Consider the following 10,205-nt stretch of genomic DNA (forward strand, 5'->3'; position numbering starts at 1 on the left):
TTCAGCATCATACAGTGCTCATAAAGTTGTATGATGGGGCTGATTCATCTGATTAAGTCAATCTGAACAGCAGTATAGTCGCTCCACAATTGAATTGTTTCTAATCTGTTCTTATGGAGGACACTACATCAAGCCCTGTGGCAGATAATACAAAGAAAATGAGACGGGATACAAGCTGACAACAAAGTGCATGCCTTTAAGCAGCCGTTCAGACTCTTCATTCATTTTCAGGAAGATATTTTTATATTGTCCCTGTAAAGCTGCAGTTTTAGAGAGCATCATCATTTCTAAAGGAGCTTCTGACATCCTGGATGGTCTGCAGCACTTTGTGCCATTTTTGACATGAGTGACTGTTTTTAATGCATTTATCATGACAAAGGTTTCTTCAACAGAGTTTGCATGCTGCCAACAGAAATTGTGCAGGTTTTTTTCTACATAAATTTCAAACATGGAAAATGAGTTCACGTCATGAAAAATTACACTTGTGAAAAAATATATAGGACTTTTTTTTTTAACTAAATGATTTATAAATGAGTATTGGGAATTAGGATTTCCTAATTAATAAGTCTTTGTTGGGAATTCAATTACGTATTATTAGGGGAGAAAAATCCAGACGTTTTCTAAATTATGTCAGTGAGTAAAATTAAACGCACTGCAAAATAACCTCCATCTGTAACTTTAAATGGTGCAGGATGCACCATTTAAACCTTGTAGATAATAATAATAATAATAATAATAATAATTTTATTATTATTATTATTATTATTATTATTATTATTATTTTTATATTTTTTCCATTGTGGCTTTTTTTTTTTTTTTTTACATTTTAACAAGTCCCATCGCATTATGAACAACATAATCTCTGCATAATAAATATAATACAACATATATAATTAAAGGCTTTGTAATTTTTGCAGTTCTTGACATGTGAAGAATCAATCAGTGTCCAATCAGCAGGATGTGTGGGTTTTTATTGCTGCAGTGCATGTTTATATTTATACACATCATCGTTGGTTTGATGAATAAATTTAGGAACGTTTCAATAAACAGCCATAATTCATAGTAGTTATGTTTTACTTATAAAAAGTCCAACAAACACAGAATTCTCTGTGGTTTATTTTCGTTTTAATCTAAAAGTATCAGCTGCTGCTTTAAGGTTTCTGTTCCAGCACTATGTGGGGGCTCTGACCTGCACCCTGGCCTCGGAGAGTCCTAGTCTCTGGCTCAACTCCTCCCTCATGAACGCGTCCGGGTAGTGAGTCTCGTCGAAGAGCCGCTCCAGCTCGTTGAGCTGCTCCAGCGTGAAGTTGGTGCGACTCCGCCGCTGCTTCAGTTTGCCCTGCGGGTCCTCGTCCTCCGACTTCACGTCCTCCTTCTTCTCCTTGCACTCATAGATTCCTGTTGAACAGAGCCGTGGTTGGAGGAAGAGGAGAAAAGAAAGCTTTTAACATTTTATCTATAGAGGAGCAACACGCGCGCGATTCTGGTCCCTCGTTAAGAGTCGCTGGGCTCTGTCAGGGGCCCTCAGGGCCAAGCAGGTTTTAAACCCCAGCATGCAAACTTTAATATTTGTTTCAAAGAGGGGAAAAAATCCGTGCGTAAAGTCTGAAGCTGCGTCAGCCTCGTAAAGATTTAGAGACAACTGTTTGTTAAATTACTCCTGGGCTGATGGTGATGTATGCTATAAACAAAAATAAATAAAAGTCCTAACTTTCCATGGTTAAATATTTAAATGTCTGTAATTGACGCGATTTTCCTGGAAAAAAAAGTTGCACAAGTTTTTTTTTTTTTTTTTTTAACCAGGCAGTTCAGTAAAATGACTGTTTCTATTATTATTATTTATTTATTTTTGCTTTGTTTTGCTTTTTGAATGTCCAGAGGGCCAGATTTAAGGTTTTTAGATTTTTCTACCTGGATTATTGAGCATGCATCAGGATGTTTCTATTATTAGCAGACATGTGAACTGCTACTGACGTGAAACTGATTTATCCCAAAAACTGTTTTTTGGGGATTTTTTTTTAATCATCTACTAAACGACTCCTGCTTTCCGACGGCTTGTTTGATCGGGGAAGCAGAATAATCCAACAAGCAGCTCAATAAATCCAGATTAAATCTCTGTTGCAGCTGCTCATCGTACGGGCCTGACGGTGTCCAGGAAGTATCACCGCTTTTTAACCTCGGGTGTTTGGAAGATGTATAGTGCTGTCACTTGATCAGAACACAGTCTGGAGGAGTCGTGTAATGCTGTAATAATTAGCTAACATCTCAGATTACATTTTGAACGCGCGGAGGCAAAATGCCATGAAGAACTCAGCGTTAAATGGAATGTGGCAAGCCTTGCGTAAAGTTCGCGTAAAGGATTTACGAGAGTTTCTTTTGGCACCAAATAACATAAAGTCATTAAAATTAATGCGCGTAGATCATTAGATATTTTAAGTAGAATAAATATATTTGGAAAATTCAATATATTAGAAATCTGGCGGTGGAAGTCTGGAAACAATGATGGAAGGTAAACGACGGACAGGCCTCTTCAATCATCACAGCTTTCTCGTTGTTTTGAAAATGTCTTCACTAAACGCGTTTTTCCTTATTTGTTTATTTATTTATTTATACTCACGTGTTGTTCCTCACATGAACACGCTGAGCTGAGTTCACTGCTCCACACGCATCGGGGCGCGCTAAAACTAACGGGAGGAAATGAGAACTCACCCTCCGTCGCCCTGGAAACATTAAAGTCCTTGAGCTTGTCCTTCTCCAGCTCCACGTGCTCCTTGTAGAGGTGCACGGGGCAGTGGTTGGTGTCTGTTATGTCCTGCAGGTTGCTCTCTGGGCTGGCCAGCTCCCGCGCGCGCGTCAAGCCGCTCTCCAAAACTTCCCGGTACGTGATGCTCTCCTTGGTGCTCTCCTTGCTCTTCTGATCGAAGGACTTCGACACGAATGCCGTAAGTTCTTCCATGGTCGGTGGGCTCTCTCTGCGCGCCGCTCAGTAGTGATCCTGTTTCTTGTTCTTTGGCTTGTTTCTTTGGCTGAAAAAAAAGAGAAAAAAGATAAAAAAAGAGGGGAGAACGGAAAAAAAATCCACGTCTGCACAGAGAAAGGCTGTTTTTGTGGGCTGACAGCAGCAGCGGAGGATAGAAGGGGTGGAGAAGGAGGTGAGATCACTCCTGCTGTCGTGACTGTGTATTTGAGAGCACACTATTTATACACGGCCACCTCAGCCCGCACCCCCCCCCCCCACCCCACCCACTCGTCCCTCGGATCTCTGTGTCTTGAACAATTACAGGCCGGTTCTACTTTGCAGAATTAAACTTTCAGCAGTTTTTTTTTTTTATTCTTTCTTCTTCTCTCACAAATCAATGATGGAGCTGATGTAGGCGGTTAATTGAATTATGGAGGGGGGAGGGGGTCATTAAAACGCGCACTCCTGCAGGAGGCTCCATGGATGTGGCTGTTGTGTCCAATTAATTGGAGGGAAATTGAATTAACCTGATCCGGAGATGAAAATTCAGGATTTATGGGAATTCTATCGGATTTATTTGTTGACTAGAACGAGTTTAACTCTTTTTTTATGAACATCTAGTGAATTAAATGTGTCAGAGAAATTTATTAAGGTGCGTAAAAATTACGACAAAATGCACACGAGGGATTTATATTGGTATATGAAATAATTTAAATTATAATACCAAATGTGAAAATGTGAACTATTTCATCAGATTGTGTTTAAATGTTAAATTGGTTATTCTCTTTGCACTAAATAAGGCGTTCTTTAAGTATTTTAAAATAATTTGTGTTATTTCCAACTGCAATCTTACACTGTTTTTTTTTTTTTTTTAAGAAAAGTTGACAATCTAAATGCTTAAGTTTGTGTTTAACATTTATCTGAACTAAAAAACAAATACTTTGAAAAAATTTTGCAGTTTTGGTTTCAGTTAAAAAAAAAAGTTCCCTTTTTATTAATAAGACTTTTCATTTTTCATGAGGAAAAATAAATGGTTTTATCAGTCCAGGACGCAAACAAACAAACAAACACGAAGTGTGTGTGTGTGTGTGGGGGGGGGGGGGGGGGGGGGGGGGTGGGGGGTGTTCCTCCCTCCTCCCTCTATCACCACTAACCACCACCCGTGGGTTTGTTCGCCCTGAGCGGCCCACCGCGCTGAAACTCATATCTCAGCTCTCTAACGACTCAGTTTGATGTCTTTCCATTTATCAGCCAGACTCGCTCCACTCCAGTGCGTCTGACGCGCACGTCTTTCCCCTTTTTATGCCACGAGCTGCGCTCTTTGCCCTTAATAGACCTAAATCCATCTTTAAGACGCAAAGTTGTGCATCGTACGCTAGAGACTTCCCTCTTCAAGAAGAAAGACAATAATCCACAGTTTAAGTTTTTTTTTATTATTAAATTAGTTTTTTTTTTTGTCTGTTACGTCAGATTAAGATATTAGTATTTATTTATTCGTGCTGGTCATTTATCTGAGTACAGAAAAGACGTGAGATATTCTCCGTGAGTGTTTCAAAAAGAGGTTTTATTTTTTTCTTCCAACGTTTTTTTTGTTTGTTTTGATTTTACTCTAAATACCTATAACACGTTTAATATTCCTAACTGCACCATTCTTCAAGCATAATGAAGAAAACACATCGCCCACAGGCCTCTGTGGGCAGCGCGCGATGAAATAAATGACGAACACGGCGCGAAATTAGAAGAAGACAAGGCGCAGCGCTGTACCTATTCAATATTTTACTACCGTGATATTTTTCATGTTGTTTTTTGTTTATTATACAAGCAATAAGCACCCTTTTCTCTAAATATTTATTGCAGAGGAACTATTCGGGCTCATTCAGACTGGAGGGACTTGTTGTCCAATCAGGAGCGGCGCGCAGGCACATCAGAGGAAGCTCTGGTGTCGCTGCGGTTTATAGTGGCCAAGAAGAAGAAGAAGAAGAAAAAACTCTTAAAGGGGCCTCAATCAGATTTTTACTCACCGTTTACCCCCCCTCCCCCCACTGTTTTAACACCACCCAAACCACCCCGTCTCTTTTGTTCCACACGTGTTGATGTGTGGAAAGTAACGTTTTTATTCCAGGTGTTGTTGTGGCTTTTCAAACAAAGCTGCACATCACAGGACAGAAAAACACCTAAACAATAACAAAATAATAATAAAAGTACAATAACACAGCTTTTCTTATTATTATTATTATTGATGTTGTTAATATTATTTCAAATTATTCATTTGATTTTTTTATTAATAATGAGAATTTATTATAACTTTTTTCTATATTTAGTCATTGACAATGTGTTTTTATTTCTGTGTAAAATGTTAACAATTAGAAGAATTTTAAAGGAGCTTTGATTTATTTATTCAATAAAAAATACTGAACAGGGACTAATAAACCTCCATAATACTTTTCTGTTGTTTAATTGTTATTATATGTTAAACATGTTGCAGGTCAATGACGAGCATTTTATTGTTGTTCGTCCATTTAATGAAGCTTTGTAAAAGTATTCAGACCACAAAGCTCTCAAACGAGTGTGTGTTGGTGGCGCGAGGTGTGAAGGAGAAGAAAATAGCAGAGGACACATCAGGTTGTTTGGACGATGTAGCCCACGCAGATCATGAATGTGACTTGCACATCTGGACAGCATTTTAAACGTTCTGGCGGCCTCACAGCTCTGAGCATGTTGGAATCTGCCATTTGACACAGAGAGAGACAACACGGAGACGATCAGCAGTCGTCCCCCTGCTTGGACACAAGTCCTCAGCTGAGTCGAATAATCTGAAAGAATAAACAAAGTTTTGACCAAAGTGGTTTAGTTGTTTTAATTCTCTAACAAATTATCTGATTAAAGCCACAGTTATTAACTCATTTCCTTGTCTTTACATTATGCATCACACAAGCCATAACGCATGACAGATGTGAAACTTTGCTCCACAAGAGAAGAGCGATTATTAAAAATGTAGCTTTTGCAACTTTATATTTTGTATTCTGGTTACTTGAACATGTTTTCTTACAGGTGTGCTTATCTCCAAATATCACCAGTTTGTCCAAAAGAGACCGTCCAATACAAAAGAGTAAAAAGTACTAAAGTGGTAAACTTCAATTTGATTCATACAGATGTGATCCGGAGCAGTTTCCAGTCTCAATCTTGTGAGGATCTCGGCTCATGGTCATGTTAATGGCAGTGATTGTGTTTATAAGAGTCCTCTGGCTTGTCTGTGGGTGCGAGGAACTCCTCGTTGTTATTCGCTGGCTGCCGTCATTTGGGTCCTTTCTGCAGAGCTGCAGTGAGTCCACGGGGACTACAGGCTGTTCTGTGTTCAAATGACTTGTCTGCCATCTAAATAAAGCTTTCAAGGAGAAAAGAAGAAAAAAAAATCAACAATATGATGAACATTAGCTCACACTCAGCTGAGACGTTTTGGGAATATGGTGCTTCTCCATTCAGGGTTGTTATTTTTCCATATTCTCTAACTGCTATCTACCCACAGGGCACCGAGGCCTGGAGTAGGAGACAGAGGAGGCATGAAACTGACAGTATACCCTTAAATGCACTGCAGGATTGCATCGCCCAGTAATCAACAGAGAAAATATGCTCAAACACACTTCTCTTGCCCTAACAAGCTTGTTTGCACTTTTGATTAGCTTAAAACAGATCTCTTTTTATTTTATTGCAAAGTAAAAGGAAGACAAATCAGCTTTTTTTCCCCCCACACGGATGCTGTTGAGCTTGTGGTCAAGTCTGGGGGGGGGGGGGGGGGGGAGGATATGCAACAATTTTTTTTCAAATCAATAGCATCAAAATAATTCATGACTGATCATATGGTGTTTTAGCTCCTTTCTTTGCAGGAGAAAATCATGTTTTGTTTGGCTCCCAGAGGGTGACATGAAAGACCCTGAGAGATGTGAGGGGGTGGGGGGCATTGGAGAGAGTGCATGAGGATAATAGGAGGACATTGATCATTTGGTGCACAAGAAGACAACTGAACCTGTGAGTCAAAGCTAACAAGATGTTTCATTTATACATTATTTAGACACGTTTTTTTTTTTTATATATATGGTGCACATTTTGTTGCATCAGGTTTGCATCACCATCTTTGGAGGGAACACGGAACAGCAACCTCAGCTGGTGGGAAGAAAATCCGGCCATTATAGTTTTAATCTAATTTTATTTTTCCATCCACCAGTTACTAACAAACAAAAGACAACAGAGCAAAAAAGAAAACGATAAAACATGAGTTAGTTTGATCTGCATCTCACTTTGATCGTTCTTAAAAATTACCAACATGGGATCAAATAAATCTACAATTTGGGCTGCATTAGTCAGTCAAAACTTCGAATAAAAATTAATTTAGTAAATGTGGAGCTGGATCAAGTCCTCTGTCGGCAGGGAAACTGTCCTACAGACATGTTAACAACGTCTTCAGAGACCAATGAGGCCCATTTACAATAAGTGTATTTTTTAACTGGCTTTGTGTGTGTGGATGTCTCACCCCAGCAGGCTATAAGGGGTCCCTCTGGTGTCAGCCCGAGGGTGGCCATTTGAGCCAGACGGCCTTTAATGGAGTGATGCTACACTTTCTCAATCACACAATTAAAGCCCGGTCTGCAGAGAGACTTCTGCACTCGCAGTGCAAGAAAAAGTGAAGCAGAAAGAGGAATGGCATCTTATAAACAAAGTGATTTGTGTCATGGCATTGAGCAAAGAGAAGTCCTTGAAAGATGACTTCATTAGAATTAATTAAAAGAACTGAAACCAGCACATGAGGAAGAAACACTGAGGGGTAGGTGGTGGGTTTGAGGGAGACTGAAAGATAAAGAAGGTGAGGAAAACACACGAGCGGTCTATTCAGGAAAACAGAAGGGGATAAATGAGAAACAGATGCTGGAGGAGATTAGAACAAACAACTGACATGTGTTGATAGATCTTGTTTTAATGTGTTTAAGAGATTAGCGTGTAATCAAACCAACGCATGATCAAGATCTTAAATTTCACGTTTTTACATGGTTTCGCTCTCAGAACATCTCTGTGAAATCCCCGACTTAACTACTAACAATTCAACACCTATAGTGGCTTGTTTGTAAAGGGCAGCAGTTTCTTTGGTGTTAGACGTATGCTGTCTTCGCCGCAGGCTGTGTTTGTTGGCTGAAGGCAGCATTTGATGGGCCAAATCACTGCCTCGTCTTCCATCAGACATGTCTATCATCCCATCTCTTTGAGTCTTTCATCTCCTCTGAAAAGACAAAGGCCATAACTCCAGTGACTACAGACAAACTTTAGTGTTTTTGTTGTTGTTGTTGTACATTTTAAACATTGCTTGACATGTTCAGATGACATATTGGACACTGAGAACAGCTGAGACTGACATGTAGTATTTTTGACTTGTCAAGTTGTGCCTTCATTTTGACATTTTGGATGTGTGGAGGACGGACAGACAAGCCCTGTCACTGTTGCATAGTTAGGGAGAACATTTTAGCATTGGTGAGTGGTGAGAAACCTTTGGTAAAATCACTACATTCAGATGAATATGGACAGGCAGGGCTATTTCAGATAGCCTTTAGCTGTGTGAATGTTTATGAAGCATTCACACTATTGTCATCCATTTTTCTTCTGTACGTTTTTCAGCGCGATTCTTGTTCCACAGTTTTCAAGCTATTTCAACAAATATACTGTAAATCAAAACGTTCAGCTCTTTCAGGACAATCTTGCTATGACTTTTGGTTTTAGTGCAACTTTAGCTTTTTGAAATATTTAGCTGTTTCTTCACTTTTTTCCTCATAGAAAATTAATTGAGCTCATTTTACATCCTTCAAATCTTTAGATCTGTTTACAACATTTTACTGCTCCTTTCACATTTTGTTCTGGTTCAGCTTCTTTCAGCTTCCTTGTGCATATGTAAACGTTTTTTACAGCTACTTTCATCTAATTTCAGTTACTTTCAGCTCTTTTGTGCTCTTTTCAGATTCTTTCTGCTAACTTAAACATTTTTGTGTTTCTTACTTCTTTCTGCTTAGCTCAGCTTGTTATGCTCCTTTCAGCTTGTTTCTGCTAGTTTCTGTTATTTAAGTTACTATTTAGCTGCTTTTATGCTACTTAAAGCTTTTTCAGCAAATTCTTCATTGTTGCACTCATTTAAATTTTGTCAGCCAGATTCAGCAAAAATGTGTTCTCTCAACAACTTCCTTCTGATAATTTAAACTTATTTCTGCTTTTAGCTACTTTTCAGCTGCTTTTTCGTGTTGTTGTTGTTAATTTCAGCTTGTTTCTGATAATTTCCACTTTTTGTGCTAATATTTGCTTCTTTCAGCTTAAATGGGCAAATGGGCTTTTCCAACTATTTACACATTTTTTTTTTGCAGTTCATTTCAGCTCTTTCTGCCTCCTTCTGGTAGTTTAAGCTTTTCCCTACCTTTTCAGCAAATTTTCAGTTATTTTTGCTGATTTCAGCTTTTAGCTATTTTTCTTATTATTCTGCTCATTTCTACCTATTTAAATGTAATCAAGCAAATATGTGTTCTTTCTGTTTTCTTGTACTAATATAGGTTTGTTCTTCCATTTTAGCTACATTCCAGCATGTTTTTTAAGATAATTTTAATTAAATTTTCTACTGTAATAAACATTCACTCTGCATTTTTGCAGGAAATGCAATTTCTCTTTTTTTTTTTTTTTTTTTGTGAGCTCAGTTTAAGTGTAGAAACATTGTGAAGTGTTTCAATGAACTTATCATCATCGCTCAATTTTTTATTTTATTTTTTTAAAGAAAGAGAAGAAAGAAGAATAAATAAATAATAAAAGAGAAGAAGATAAGACGAGAGACCACCATGACAAAACAACATGCACAGCACAATGCCACCCACAATATCACCATGAAACATTCGACATCGCACAAGGAATCATCTAGCTTCCACCACTACCCAACCTAGCATGCATCTGTCAAAGCACCTGAATCCAAACACCCGCGCAAGCACGCCCGCCACCACCAGATTTCTCCAAAAGAATGCCCAATAGTGGACGCGGGGGCCCACAGACCCACCCCCCCCAGGACACAATGGCAACATAGGGAGGACCGGAGCCACAGACACACAGCGGCCCACAGGCCCGGAGCCCCAAGAGTCTCCCAACAGGGAGAACCGCACCCCCCCAGAGAGGAGCAGAGGAAAGAACTGGGTGACCCCAGCCACCACAATGCAGAGCCTCCAGGAAGCTGCAG

The 10,205-nt window shown here is 39.1% G+C and overlaps 1 protein-coding gene across 3 annotated transcripts in view; it reads right to left on the reverse strand.

Moving 5' to 3' along the window:
• The window catches only part of shox (short stature homeobox), a 9,736-nt gene extending 6,568 nt beyond the window's left edge, over positions 1–3,168 (reverse strand). For 2 of the 3 annotated variants that reach the window (XM_037686608.1, XM_037686606.1), the window contains exons 1-2: positions 2,710–3,168; positions 1,190–1,398 (exon numbers count right to left, since the gene is read on the reverse strand). In XM_037686608.1, coding sequence (XP_037542536.1) covers positions 1,190–1,398; positions 2,710–2,956 — 456 coding nt within the window. In that variant the 5' untranslated portion in view covers positions 2,957–3,168. The remainder of the gene's footprint in view (positions 1–1,189; positions 1,399–2,709) is intronic. The other variant, XM_037686607.1, reaches the window with a different exon arrangement.
• Positions 3,169–10,205: the final 7,037 nt, after the last annotated feature.

This window comes from Nematolebias whitei, chromosome 13, assembly GCF_014905685.2.
Source record: "Nematolebias whitei isolate Nwh7 chromosome 13, NemWhi1, whole genome shotgun sequence".
In the NCBI taxonomy this organism is placed as follows: domain Eukaryota; kingdom Metazoa; phylum Chordata; class Actinopteri; order Cyprinodontiformes; family Rivulidae; genus Nematolebias; species Nematolebias whitei.